Here is a 15,583-nt window from a genome sequence, read left to right as displayed (position 1 = left end):
ACATGTCCCTTGGCAAGTTTCACTGCAATAAGGCGCTTTTGGTAGCCATCCACAAGCTTCTGCTTGAATTTTTGACCACTCCGCTTGACAAAATTGGTGCAGTTCAGCTAAATTTGTTGGTTTTCTGACATGGACTTGTTTCTTCAGCATTGTCCACACGTCAGGATTTTGGGAAGGCCATTCTAAAACCTTCATTCTAGCCTGATTTAGTCATTCCTTTACCACTTTTGACGTGTATTTGGGGTCATGGTCCTGTTTGAACACCCAACTGCCGCCAAAACCCAACCTCCGGGCTGATGATTTTAGGTTGTCCTGAAGAATTTAGAGGTAATCCTCCTTTTTCATTGTCCCATTTACTCTCTGTAAAGCACCAGTTCCATTGGCAACAAAACAGGCCCAGAGCATAATACTACCACCACCATGCTTGACGGTAGGTGGTGTTCCTGGGATTAAAAGCCTCACCATTTCTCCTCCAAGGCAGCACGGTGGAACAAGGGTTAGTGCATGTGTCTCACAATACGAAGGTCCTGAGTAGTCCTAAATTCAATCCCGGGCTCGGGATCTTTCTGTGTGGAGTTTGCATGTTCTCCCCGTGACTGCGTGGGTTCCCTCCGGGTAGTCCGGCTTCCTCCCACCTCCAAAGACATGCACCTGGGGATAGGTTGATTGGCAACACTAAATTGGCCCTAGTGTGTGAATGTGAGTGTGAATGTTGTCTGTTTATCTGTGTTGGCCCTGCGATGAGGTGGCGACTTGTCCAGGGTGTACCCTGCCTTCCCCCCGAATGCAGCTGAGATAGGCTGCATTCCCCCCCCCACGCCACCTCAAAAGGGACAAGCGGTAGAAAATGGATGGATGGATGGCATTTCTCCTCCAAACATATTGCTGGGTATTGTGGCCAAACAGCTCCATTTTTGTTTCATCTGACATCACATGGACAAAGATAAGACCTTCTGGAGGAAAGTTCTGTGGTTCTGTGTGTGACGTCAGCAAATGATCCATATATGGTAGAGGTTTGCCCAAAATGCTTTGCGCGAGTCCGCCATTTTAGTTGGCGCTGTAGTCAATAAGCTCCTTCTTTTTTGCTGCCCTCTTGTTGTGGGGCAGACTGTCTCTTATGTGCACATGCATCCTCCGCTGTTGGCATTTCTAATACAAAGTAGCGTACAGTTCCAACTTATTTCAGTCAGGAGATTCGTTAGGAAACGCTAAAAATGTAAAAGGCACGTAAATAAACAAAATGGCGCATCATGAAGAGATATGTCATGTACACCAGTGTACAGCCGCAAGCGCCCCTATAAGGCCCGCCAGAAAATTTGTTTTTCAGCTGTGGGCATACTTGCCAACCCTCCCGTTTTTAGCGGGAGAATCCCGATATTCAGCGCCTCTCCCGACAACCTCCCGCTAGAGATTTTCTCCCGACAAACTCCCGGTATTCAGCCGGAGCTGGAGGCCACGCCCCCTCCAGCTCAATGCGGACCTGAGACTGAGTGGGGACAGCCTGTTCTCACGTCCGCTTTCCCACAATAAAACAGCTTGCCTGCCCAATGACGTCATAACATCTAGGGCTTTTAGAGAGTGGAGTGCACAACTGCGCACACAACAAGGAGAGGAAGCAGAAGAACGAGGAAATTACAGACATGGCGACGCCATCGACGAGCAAGATGAAGAAATACGCTTGCAAGTTGAACGGAGAAGTTAAACAGGACAATACTGCCATCTAATGGATAGCCACTGGAACACTGAAATTCAAGTATTTCTTTTATATGTAAATCAAATAAATAAATATATATATATATATATATATATATATATATATATATATATATATATATATATATATAGCTAGAATTCACTGAAAGTCAAGTATTTCATGCATATATATATATATATATATATATATATATATATATATATATATATATATATATATATATATATATATATATATATATATATATATGAAATGTATATATATGAAATGTATATGAAATACTCGAGTTGGTGAATTCTAGCTGTAAATAACCACGCCCCCACCCCCTACCCCCCACCTCCCGATATTGGAGGTCTCAAGGTTGGCAAGTATGGCTGTGGGCCATATGGGCCGCAAGGGTACTCAGTGGTAATACACTTTTCCAACTCTTGTGGCAGTAATGACAATATCAAGCAAACAGAAGTCTGGAGCTAAAGTCATAGAGGAGTTTCTTAAAGGGGAAGTGCACTTCTTGGGGAATTGTGCCTATCGTTCACAATCATTACGAAAGATGTGATGATGAATGTTTTTTTTAATGCATTGTAAATTTGAAAAAATAGCAATCAAATCTCTGCTTACAATGGAGCCTATTCTGAAGTGAAGTGAAGTGAATTATATTTATATAGCGCTTTTCTCTAGTGACTCAAAGCGCTTTACATAGCGAAAACCCGCCTTTAAAAAAAAATAAAAAAAATATCCAAACACCTCCATTAGGGTTTTATATACATGATGTAAGTATATATGTCATTTAGGAAAAAGCACATTTATAATAACATTTAATATTTATGTATTTTGATAATTTTAAGCATATGCTTCACATTAATTTAAAAAACGCATCATGTTTATTTTTTTTTCTTCATCACTGATTATTACTCACCCCAAACTTTATGAGAACCGGAAAACACAGTAAAACATCACCTACTGTACAATGTCTGCTGTCATTAGGACGCCGGCTGCTAGGATGTTCATATATCCCCATTTAGATGAAGAATGACTCATAATCATATTGCATACGTAACAAGCGCTTTTCGTATCGTTTTTGCCAGTTTCAGGTCCTAAATGGCTGTCATAGTGTCCCAACTTGTCAGATTATATCCTCAGCAGTGGAGGCTGGTGACTTCCAGAATTGAGGAGGCCATTTTTTTCCGCTTGCTCACTTCACTCGCGATGGAATGTTCCCTGTTCTCTTATCTGTCTTTGTGCTGGCCAAAAGCATACTATTTGGAGTGTAAGCTACAGTCAGAAAGTTCTTGCTGATGCAATTCATTGTGCAGAGCTTAGCCTTGTGCCTTCCTGAAGAAATTACATTGCTGTAAGTCTATGAGCCTGCCTGATAATTAAGCTGAGAAATGACATTTGGATGTTATATAAACGCCAAGTGAACATGTGTAAAAGGCAGGAATTTTAATTATGTAGTTAAAAACAATTTTGTTTAGCTTACATTTTTCATTCTTCTACAGCTTCAACATGTAATCACCAATTTAATCAAGTTTAGCATATAAAAAAGATAAGATAACACTTTCTTTATCATATGTAGTTTTATTCAATATATTTAATATAAAATATGTAAAAATATGGTTCCAGTTGGCTTTATCTGCTGAGAAACACAGACAAAATGGAGTGTTATTACTACTGAGAACTAGTGGTGTAACACTGGTAGAGACATCTAATTAGTTCAACTCACATCTGGTTTAGCTGAGGGGCGGCATGCTCTCTCCTGGACTCCACTCCACAGGTTGGTGCTGGCTTCATTTACTATTAAATTGCGCCAGAATCTCGCCGATTTCCGAGGTCGTTTTAAGCAAAAGTATTTGGCTATATGAGCTATAAACTTCACGGATGATAGCCAGGGGTGTTCTCTAAATTTCCTGAAAAGCACAAGTTGATAGGACACTCGTAGCCACTATGGCGAGTGTTTGTTTGACTGAAGTGGCTGGCGAATTCTCAAAATGGCTTCTGTGTTGATTAGGAAAGGAAAGGATTGATTCCAAATGAACCAGTAGCATGTGATTGGACGAACAAAATGTCAATCTTTCAGCCCTGGACACAATGCATGGTGAGGCCAGGCCTCCGTTGCCCACCCATTTTCAGTGATCTGGCCAATCACATATTGGCATGAAAAAGCATGCATTACATTGACTTCTATGAGAAGCTAATTTCCTAGGGGAGGCCTGGCCTCCCTTAATACAAACTGATAGGGAAATCTGGCCTGTTGCTTTACAATTGCAATATTGGGTTTTAGCCATGGGAACATTTAGATTTATGAACAAAACTAAAATAATATGAATATAAAAAATAAAAAATATGTTTTTTGTTCAAATAAATAAATAAAATAAATATATTTATTGTTTTTTTTAAATCTCTCTCTTCTCTCAAATTATTGGGGAGGCCAGGCCTCCTCCACCTCTATGGAGGAGCCTCCACTGATCCTCAGCCATCTACTTTTCAGGTGAGAGGCATGGTTTATGATCTAGAATAAACTGAGAGGGAGCAGGGAAGCGAGGAAGCAGCAGACCACTCCATGATGTAAACATAGGGACACAGGAAGTGACCACGTCACCGCTATAAATAGTTTGTCTGCATTAGCTCTTATAATAACAATATAACTAATACTTGGTTAGTATTGAAGTCACGAAATGTAAATGGAGTATTGTTGGCTCTTTTTGAATGGTTATTTATTGGATTTTTGGGGTGAAAAATAGTGGAGCTCTCATTGGTGCCGCTGTTAGCAGACTTTTATTGACCTTTTATTTAATATTTAGAATGCATTAAAAAAAACAATCCATCCGTCGTCATGTCTTTCATAATGATTGTGAACGATAGTAGGCAAAATTTAAAAAAAAAGTGCAGTTCCCCTTTTAATCGTGAAGATTATGACTAAAGTGGTGAAACCGTATTTTCATTTGCACCTAAATTTTATTGACAGTTTATTTAAGAAACATATATTAGTATTTATTAGTAATTTAGTTAGAATTTGTTGCCCTGCATAGTTGTATGTACATTTATTTTTCATCCGTTTTTATGAGTCACTTCCTTTTCACTGCATTTGATTAGTCTTTGTTTTTAGGTTTTTGCTTTTTAGATTGATCCTTTTCAACTGTAAGTAAATTAGATATAGTAATTGAATATGATTACAATTAAGATAAGTCAGTGTTAACTCTGGGTCCCTCTGTAGTGGAAATGTTGGGCCCCGAGTTCAAAAAGGTTAAGAACCTGACAAGGAAGTGTTTTAAATGTAGAAAATAATCATAATAGGACCCCTTTTAAATGGTTTGTTTGTTTTAACAGACGGTACATATATATAAATGTATGTGTATGTATGTATGTGTATATATATGTGTGTGTGTGTGTGTGTGTGTATGTATATGTATATATATATATATATATATATATATATATATATATATATATATATACTACCGTTCAAAAGTTTGGGGTCACCCAAACAATTTTGTGTTTTCCATGAAAAGTCACACTTATTCACCACCATACGTTGTGAAATGAATAGAAAATAGAGTCAAGACATTGACAAGGTTAGAAATAATGATATGATTTGTATTTGAAATAAGATTTTTTTTACATCAAACTTTGCTTTCGTCAAAGAATCCTCCATTTGCAGCAATTACAGCATTGCAGACCTTTGGCATTCTAGCTGTTAATTTGTTGAGGTAATCTGGAGAAATTGCACCCCACGCTCCTAGAAGCAGCTCCCACAAGTTGGATTGGTTGGATGGGCACTTCTTGCGTACCATACGGTCAAGCTGCTCCCACAACAGCTCAATGGGGTTCAGATCTGGTGACTGCGCTGGCCACTCCATTACCGATAGAATACCAGTTGCCTGCTTCTTCTCTAAATAGTTATTGCACAATTTGGAGGTGTGTTTTGGGTCATTGTCCTGTTGTAGGATGAAATTGGCTCCAATCAAGTGCTGTCCACTGGGTATGGCATGGCGTTGCAAAATGGAGTGATAGCCTTCCTTGTTCAGAATCCCTTTTACCCTGTACAAATCTCCCACCTTACCAGCACCAAAGCATTACCTCCACCATGCTTAACAGATGGCGTCAGGCATTCTTCCAGCATCTTTTCAGTTGTTCTGCGTCTCACAAACGTTCTTCTTTGTGATCCAAACACCTCAAACTTGGATTCATCCGTCCACAACACTTTTTTCCAGTCTTCCTCTGTCCAATGTCTGTGTTCTTTTGCCCATCTTAATCTTTTTCTTTTATTGGCCAGTCTCAGATATGGCTTTTTCTTTGCCACTCTGCCATGAAGCCCAGAATCCCAGAGCCGCCTCTTCACTGTAGATGTTGATACTGGTGTTTTGCGGGTACTATTTAATGAAGATGCCAGTTGGGGACCTGTGAGGCGTCTGTTTCTCAAACTAGAGACTCTAATGTACTTATCTTCTTGCTCAGTTGTTGAACGCGGCCTCCCACTTCTTTTTCTACTCTGGTAAGAGCCTGTTTGTGCTGTCCTCTGTAGGGAGTAGTACACACCGTTGTAGGAAATCTTCAATTTCTTAGCAATTTCTCGCATGGAATAGCCTTCATTTTTAAAAACAAGAATAGACTGTCGAGTTTCAGATGAAAATTATCTTTTTCTGGCCATTTTGAGCGTTTAATTGACCCCACAAATGTGATGCTCCAGAAACTCAATCTGCTCAAAGGAAGGTCAGTTTTGTAGCTTCTGTAACGCGCTAAACTGTTTTCAGATGTGTGAACATGATTGCACCAGGGTTTTCTAATCATCAATTAGCCTTCTGAGCCAATGAGCAAACACATTGTACCATTAGAACACTGGAGTGATAGTTGCTGGAAATGGGCCTCTATACACCTATGTAGATATTGCACCAAAAACCAGACATTTGCAGCTAGAATAGTCATTTACCACATTAGCAATGTATAGAGTGTATTTCTTTAAAGTTAAGACTAGTTTAAAGTTATCTTCATTGAAAAGTGCAGTTCTTTTCCTTCAAAAATAAGGACATTTCAATGTGACCCCAAACTTTTGAACGGTAGTGTGTGTATATATACAGGTGTGTATATATATATATATATATATATATATATATATATATATATATATATATATATATATATATATATATATATATATATATATATATATATATATATATATATATATATATATATTAAGGGTGTAACGGTACGTGTATTTGTATTGAACCGTTTCGGTACGGGGGGTTCGGTTCGGAACGGAGGTGCACCGGACGAGTTTCCACACGGACATATTAAGTGGCGCACCGCACGTTGCGTAAGCAATGCACACAGAGGCACAACACACGGCATGCTAGCAATGACCGGGCTACTACAAAATGCAAAAAGCCAGAGCTGGAAGGCCCTCCTGCCTCGTAAAGATCTCCCGTTTGGGAACATTTCGGCTTCGCGGTGCGATACAACAATGGATAACATCACTTCAACGAAGATAAAGACGAGCGTCGTGCAAACACCGCATTAAAGCAGCCTCTCCTCGGCGAGTCAGGCAGGGCTAAAGCAATAACAAATGCCGTTGGTGTTTTTATAGCAGCAGATTTAAGACCATATTGCATTAAATCTAGATTTTGACCCACTTCTATGGTGGAAGAACAATGAGCCCATATATCCTCTTACTGCCAAGTTAGCCAGGGACTACCTCGCCATACCTGCTACTTCTGTGCCCAGTGAAAGGATATTTTCCACAGCTGGAGACATTTTAACTGCAAGCAGGTCTGCTCTTTCTGCAGACAATGTGGGTAAACTAATTTTTCTGGCAAAAAGCATGAAAATTGAGTGAAAGTCACCAGGGTTAAAGGCTTGGGGGGGGGGAAGAAAAGTTAATCTGAGGCTGAGTTGACTTGAAACTGTTTAATGTTGCACTTTTTGTATGTAGAAGAAAAGTTTTGTCATTTTATTTAATCTGAGCAACAACTTGAAGCAGTTTAATGTTGCACTTTATATGTGGAAATGTTGCACTTAAGGGTTTTGTTAAGAAACCAATTCTGAGCCTCATCTTATTTAGTTTTTATTTTATGTATGTTGACTGCATTAACCCTGGCAATGGACCCTGTGTGTATATGTATGTTATTGTTATGCTTAGCATTCATGACTGCCTGCTGTTGCACTGATCAACCTAGTGGTGGCTCACATCCATCACACACAGAGCTATTTTAAAGCAATGTTAAAAGGATAAGGCCATTGTTTACAAATTTTGGTAAATAAATAACCAACAAATTTAAATTTTGTAGTTTTCTTACTGTACCGAAAATGAACCGAACCGTGACCTCTAAACCGAGTACCTCGAACCGAAATTTTTGTGTACCGCTACACCCTTAATATATATATGTGTGTGTGTGTGTGTGTGTGTGTGTGTGTGTGTGTGTGTGTGTGTGTGTGTGTGTGTGTGTGTGTGTGTGTGTGTGTGTGTGTGTGTGTGTGTGTGTGTATGTATGTATATATGTATATATATATATATATATATGTATATGTATATATTAGGGCTGCAACAACTAATCGATTAAAATCGATTATAAAAATAGTTGGCGATTAATTTAGTCATCGATTCGTTGGATCTATGCTATGTGCAGAGGCTACTTTTTATTTTATTTATTTATCATTTATTTTTTTAAATTTATTTTCTTTATTTTTATAAACCTTTATTTATAAACTGCAACATTTACAAACAGCTGAGAAACAATAATCAAAATAAGTATGGTGCCAGTCTGCTGTTTTTTTTTCAATAAAATACCGGAAAGGATAGAAATGTAGTTTGTCTCTTTTATCCGATTATTAATCGATTAATCGATGTAATAATCGACAGATTAATCGATTATCAAATTAATTAGTTGCAGCCATAGTATATATATATGTGTGTTTGTGTGTGTACATATATTATGAGTACCGTATTTTTCGGACTATAAGTCGCAGTTTTTTTCATAGTTTGGCGGGGGTGCGACTTATACTCAGGAGCGACTTATGTGTGAAATTATTAACACATTACCGTAAAATATCAAATAATATTACTTAGCTCATTCACGTAAGAGACTAGACGTATAAGATTTCATGGGATTTAGCGATTAGGAGTGACAGATTGTTTGGTAAATGTATAGCATGTTCTATATGTTATAGTTATTTGAATGACTCTTACCATAATATGTTACGTTAACATACCAGGCACGTTCTCAGTTGGTTATTTATGCGTCATATAACGTACACTTATTCAGCCTGTTGTTCACTATTCTTTATTTAAAATTGCCTTTGAAATGTCTATTCTTGGTGTTGGGTTTTATCAAAACTTTTCCCCAAAAAATGCGACTTATACTCCAGTGCGACTTATATACTGTATGTTTTTTTCCTTCTTTATTATGCATTTTCGGCCGGTGCGATTTATACTCCGGACCGATTTATACTCCGGAAAATACGGTATGTGAAAGTTAGACTTCTACCTTTTTTACTTCCATGACGAGTTTAAAGTTTTGTAATCAATCAGAAATATCAAGCAGCTAAAATGTACCAAACATGGATAAGTGTGGAGTGTTTTGGATTTTTCCCTTTATACTTTTTAATGGATTTAAAGGGATGTAATTCTGATTTTCTCATGGCGCATGGAAGTCTTTTTTAATAATATCCACAAATTGTGTTATATTGTGTTAGGTGTGACCATGTCTGCTGACATTTTGAGTTGTTCGGCAGCCATGCTTTACTGAAAACAAGTTTGCACCGTGCATGCGCGTCACTATATCAAAATAAATCAAATCAAACTTTATTTTTATAGCACTTTTCATGCACAGGCAAGTGGCAAACACAAAGTGATTTACAAAAAAGGCAAAAATAGAAGAAGAGAGGAAAAGAAATACAGCACTATGGATAGTAACAAAGCAAAAACAAAACATGGCACTGAGGACTTGAGGTAAAACGCCACCTTTGAGGCCTCCACACTGGAGAAGAACTCAAATCAACACCATTAAAAAATATATATATAGTAAAAAATATATATATAGTATAAAATGATAAAATATATGTAAAAATATAAATACTATATCAATAACTTAATAAAAACATAACATTGAGAGAGTAATGAATGAAAAAACAGATGATCAGTAGAAAGCCTGATTAAAAAGGTGTGTCTTTAGTAGGGGTGTAACGGTACACAAAAATGTCGGTTCGGTACGTACCTCGGTTTAGAGATCACGGTTCGGTTCATTTTCGGTACAGTAAGAAAACAACAAAATATAAATTTTTTGGTTGTTTATTTACCAAATTTGTAAACAATGGCATTATCCTTTTAACATTGGGAACACTATAATAATTCTGCCCACGTTAATCAACATTGAACTGCCTCAAGTTGTTGCTCAGATTAAATAAAATGATAAAACTTTTCTTCTACATATAAAAAGTGCAACATTAAACAGTTTCAAGTCAACTCATCATGCTTAATTTATTACAGCATTTGGGACGCCTGTAGTTGATTTTTATCACACACACAACACACACGCACACACACACACCGCACAATGAGCTAACACACACACACCGCAAAATGAGCTAACGTTACGCTAAAAGCTAATTAGCCTTCACCTCAAGCCAGGACTGCGAGCGACCTGAGCTGCAGTTTGTTTCTAGAACGTCAACGGGCTCATAGTGATGTTACTAGTAGTTGACTGGGAGGTGTTTATTTTAATTTGGGGAGAGTACGCTGCCTGATGCTCACCTGCTAAACACTTATCTGCTAACTCCACCGCAGAAGCACTGAATCCATGCGCTCTGAATACGCACTGCTGATTGGCTGTTATCGCTATAGTTCTAACCAATCAGATGGTTGTGTGGGTGAGACAATGCTGGGTGCTGTGTAGAGGACTGACAGAGAAGAGGCAGAAGGAAGCGGAGCAGCTTGTAAAGACTTTAGCTTAGGCGGCTACTTCATATGTGCGTGTGGAAACTCGTTCGGTACACCTCCGAACCGAACTGGAACCCCCGTACCGAAACAGTTCAATACAAAACACGTACCGTTACACCCCTAGTCTTTAGCCTTTGGCAGGCTGGTCCACAGGTGGGGGCCATAGTGGCTAAATGCTGCCTCACCGTGCGTCTTTGTTCTGGAATTTGGTAAGCTAAAAGGGTTGATACTGTAAAAGCAGGTCAGAAAAAATAGGAAGGCCCAAGTCCATTTAGACATTTAAACCCTAACAATAGAACTTTAAAATCCACCCTGAAGCAGTTGGGGAGCCAATGCAGCGACTTTAAAACTGGTGTAATGTGCTTCCGCCATCTGATTTTTGTATTAATTGTAGACTTCTGATGTTCTTTTTGGGAAGGCCAGAGAGCATTACAATAGTCCAAAGGACAGGAAATAAAAGCATGCATCAGCACCTCCGTGTTGGCCTGAGAGAGAAACGGGCGGATTCTGTCTTAACTATTTTTTTAAATTTTTAATATGTAGGATAAAAGTCAGCTTGGAGTCAAAAATCACGCCCAGATTTTTTATTGGTTTAAATCTTGTAATTTTGGTAAAGGTTTCTCCCTCTGGTCTTCATGGTCTATAACTAAAACCTCTGTTTTGTCCTGCTTGAACTCTCGGAAATTCACTGCCATCCATGACTTGATGTCCACAATATAGGCTCTGCTCACCCCTCCTTTCTCTAAATCCCATGGTTGGATCTGGAGGGGTTGACTGCCAGGAAGACACATGAGTTTGTCTTCCAGGGTTTTATTTACTGAAATACTTAATTATAAGGCACAAACAGAAATGATTACTGTTAAGTTGTACTGTATGATTTCTTTTTAAGTCCAATAATAAAACTTTGGTACCCCAGCTTTAACTGAAACATTTTTTCAGTTTAGGAACTGTGGCTGTAACTCATATGCATACAAATAACAGTATTTGTTTTCCTATTCCAAAACAAGACAGTGGAAGACACTCTGCAGAAGACAATCTACAAGTTTCCAAGGTAAGAATGGTGACTTAGCAGTTTTGGTCCGTACAGTCCTAACAATCTGCTCTGGTTTCTTCTCTTAGGAGGAAGCCCGACGAGCGCCACAGTGTTGTTACTGACTCACCTGATAACACGTGTTTTTTGCAGACACTTTTCCAAGACTGCAAGAACTTGCCTGAAAACAAGAAACCTCTGTTGTTTGTCAAATATATTACCAATGAGAATATCAGACTAATGAACAGACCTCGTAATGATGCCAGCCAGTCGTCAAGAGGGAACTTCACATATCACAGTGATGCTCCTGAATGGCCGCAGATGCCTATGAAGGATCACGCTTTGAAGCCAGTAACATGTCTTCCAGAGATCAGGGACAGAGAGCTGAAGGACAGACAAGTCATTAATTGTGATGCTGAGCACAAGGAGGTGACCGAGCGACTGCAAAAGCTATCAGGGCGGCGTCACTCAAAGCTCCTGATATTTTCAGGCGCACAAGAGGAGGAAATGAAAAGCCAAGCTCTCGGCGAGTACTGTCGCAACGTATGTGTCAACTGGTCCCCCTGTTCTCTGGTTATACATCCAGATGCCGCATGGCTGGGAGCCATGCCGCACGGCATGGTGTACGACCCCAAGGAGACTCCCACTTTTGGACTGGTCCACATCAGCTGCTCCAGTCTCCAGAGTTTCATGGCCTGCCCCTTTTTGAGTTTCCAGGACGAAGCGGTGCGCCTAAAACCCTTGAACAACCTCTACTGCAACATCCAAGGAGAGATAATGGTGACGGGGGTTTCGTGGTGCGACCTGGTGGTGTTTGCCAAAGATGACATGCTGGTTCAGAGAATTTACCGGGACCGAGGCAGGATCGAGAGCCTGAAGAAACAGTTGGATGTTTTTTATTCTCAGCACTATCTGCCAAGTATTTCGAAGACCTGAGTACATTTTTCAGTCATTCGTTCAGGATTGTCTTGGTCAAAGTTCTTCGGTTTATCTCAGGTTTATGCTACTGAGATCCGACCAAGCTAAGTCTGTGAGCATGAACTGATGAAGCCTACTCGGATAAGAGGCAAAACAAACAGTCAAGTTGCGGTCGATTGAAGGCCCTGAGATGACAATGACCTGGATGAAGGAGAATATCCACAGAAAGTTCCTCAGGTTACTAATCTGGCCCGCCGGACATTCCAAAACATTTTTTTTAGATCTTTAAGATGGAAACTGTCGCTGCCATTATGATGTGCAGTGATGTTTTCAAATTACAGTAAGTCTTGAACTATAAAAAGTATTTCAATGGTTGGAATCTGCACCTTCGCATGATATGCTAGTTACTATGGTAATGTAAGTCACAGCAGCTCAGACAAGGCACCAAGCAGTGTGGGTGGGGAGCGTTTCCACAGAGTGTTTCCAGAGCGGCCAGCCTGAAATGTGGGTGTCAGGGACTGATGCGGAAGGAGATTTTTACAACAAAGTTCTAAAGCTTAGTGATATATCACATATATCAGATTTTAGGTGGGGTTTTTTTTTACCCTTCGCATTCACACTTCGCTGTGTTTGTTGCATTTTTGTTGCGTTTCGCTTGATTGTAAAATATGTCGATCGAGAGGGGGTGTGACATTCTTTTGTTGTCAATATTCAGTGTTGTATCGTTCATAGTTAATATTATAAATCCCACATTCTTTATTTTCATGAACATTCTGGGTGTCTCATTCAGTAAAAACATTTTTTAATTCCATTCTGTTTTCTGTCATAACAGTTTTAGCATTCAATCAGACATTATTGTGAGGTTTTGTATTAGTGTTCTTTAAAATAAATATACCGGCCCCCAGACACATTTTTTTCTCTAAATTTGGCCCCTGAGTCAAAATAATTGCCCAGGCCTGTACTAAATGCTACGTGTGCAATAGAATCAAACAGGCTTTGATTCAAATAGTGTCAAAATACAGTGAACACACCAACATGTACCAGGTGGTGGCGTTAAAAGTCAGGTTTGATGGTCTCACGGCTGCCATCCATCGTCTATTTATTAGCTTCATAATACGACTTCCTTCGGCTTTGCTTTCACGCTGGAAATGAGAAAAATCTCACCAAATGTTTTTTCCCCCTGAAGCGATCATGACCACGATTGTGGCAGCTAATGTTTGCCTCATATTTTGAACTTGTTAAAAGGCAACACAAATTCAGATAGAGTCTTGCATTCAGCCATGTAAAGAAGAGATTCAGAGTCCAGCAAGACCCACAATGCAATGCATTTCCACTTCACACTTCCAAGCCCTATAGATGACAAAGGAAATGAGTGCAATATCTAAGAAGTAGGGCTGTCATCAATAACAATTTAACTCATTCACAAAAAATATTGCATCAATCACGCAATGTATTTTGCTCCTTTACCTTCCAACAAAATAATTGCATTTGTGTGGTCTTTTTTGAATTGATTGACATTTTAACTTAATTGAAATTATGCAAGGGCACAAGACTACTAGTCATACGTGTGATTAATCATGATTAATCCAGATGAGTCGTTTGACAGCGCTGTAATTACATATCTTGACAATAATGAATGTCAAGGGCCAATAAAAAGCGAGCTGAAATTTGCCCCCGGGCCACACTTTGGACACAGGATTGCGGTAGTGTTGTCCCAATACCAATATTTTGGTACCGGTACCAAAATGTATTTCGATACTTTTCGGTACTTTTCTTAATAAAGGGAACCACAAAAAATGTCATTATTGTCTTTATTGAAACAAAAAATCTTAGGGTACATGAAACATATGTTTATTATTGTAATTTAGTCCTTAAATAAAATAGTGAACATACTAGACAACTTGTCTTTTAGTAGTAAGTAAACAAACAAAGACTCCTAATTAGTCTGCTGTCGTATGCAGTAACATATTGTGTCATTTATCTACCTATTATTCTTTCTACATTATGAGGGACAAACTAAAAATGGATTATTAATCTACTTGTTCATTTATTGTTAATATCTGCTTATCTTCTGTTTTAACATGTTCTTTCTACACTTTTGTTAAAATGTAATAATCACTTATTCTCTTCTTTGATACTTTACATTAGTTTTGGATGATACCACACATTTAGGTATCGATCCGATACCAAGTAGTTACAGGATCATACATTGGTCATATTCAAATTCCTCATGTGTCCAGGGATGTATTTACTGATATTATAAACATAATATTTTTTTTTAAACGAAAAAAGATTTTGTGATGATAAAAAATATCAATGTAATCATAGTAGTATCGACTAGATACGCTATTGTACGTGTTATCATTACAGTGGATGTCAGGTGTAAATCCACCCATGGCATGTTTACATTGTGACGTAGGTAAGCTATTGTATCCTACGGTGTGTAGTGAAGTATGTTTAGCTATTCTTCATCCTGCAGTGATAATGTTACTTGTAAGAAACTTACTTTATTTGTCGTCATGGAGACCAGGATTATTTCTTTAGAAATAGCTAAAACACTGAGGATGGATGTTAGCCGCTAGCTAGCTAGCCATGTCTTAAAGCACCTCTTCCTGAGGGTGTTTCAGTGTTATAACTTCACCTTTATCTTTACTTTTTACACCAAAATGCGTCCATTCTCCCTTTTCTGTCTACACACTGTCTGCTTGTAAGTACTCTGTGTGTGCTCGCTGCCGAACATGCTCCTCTGCTCGTAAAACCAGCAATGTCACCACGTGATGATGCGCCGCCATGCCCGTTTAAAAAAAAGGGGGAACCGGTACTTTTTAGAGGTGGACCGGTACTATAGTACCGGTATACCGTACAACCCTACATTGATCACTTATTTACAACAAATAGTCAAACTTTAATTCTGCAAGGTTTTTTTTGCTTTTCTTTTTTGCAAATCATGGCACCTATATTGATGGTTTCGATTTTTCTAAATGGCTTA

The 15,583-nt window shown here is 38.8% G+C and overlaps 1 protein-coding gene across 1 annotated transcript in view; it reads left to right on the top strand.

Annotated features, from left to right (window-relative positions):
* The window catches only part of LOC133655916 (uncharacterized), a 35,337-nt gene extending 20,943 nt beyond the window's left edge, over positions 1–14,394 (top strand). Inside the window, exons 3-4 of the mRNA XM_062056555.1 lie at positions 11,654–11,697; positions 11,766–14,394. Of these exons, the coding sequence (XP_061912539.1) occupies positions 11,654–11,697; positions 11,766–12,612 (891 nt within the window). The 3' untranslated portion in view covers positions 12,613–14,394. The remainder of the gene's footprint in view (positions 1–11,653; positions 11,698–11,765) is intronic.
* The last annotated feature ends 1,189 nt before the right edge of the window (positions 14,395–15,583 follow it).

The sequence above is a fragment of the Entelurus aequoreus genome, linkage group LG01 (genome assembly GCF_033978785.1).
Source record: "Entelurus aequoreus isolate RoL-2023_Sb linkage group LG01, RoL_Eaeq_v1.1, whole genome shotgun sequence".
NCBI lineage: Eukaryota > Metazoa > Chordata > Actinopteri > Syngnathiformes > Syngnathidae > Entelurus > Entelurus aequoreus.
The sequence above is the reverse complement of the archived record's forward strand: the minus strand, read 5'-3'. Positions and strand labels throughout refer to the sequence as shown.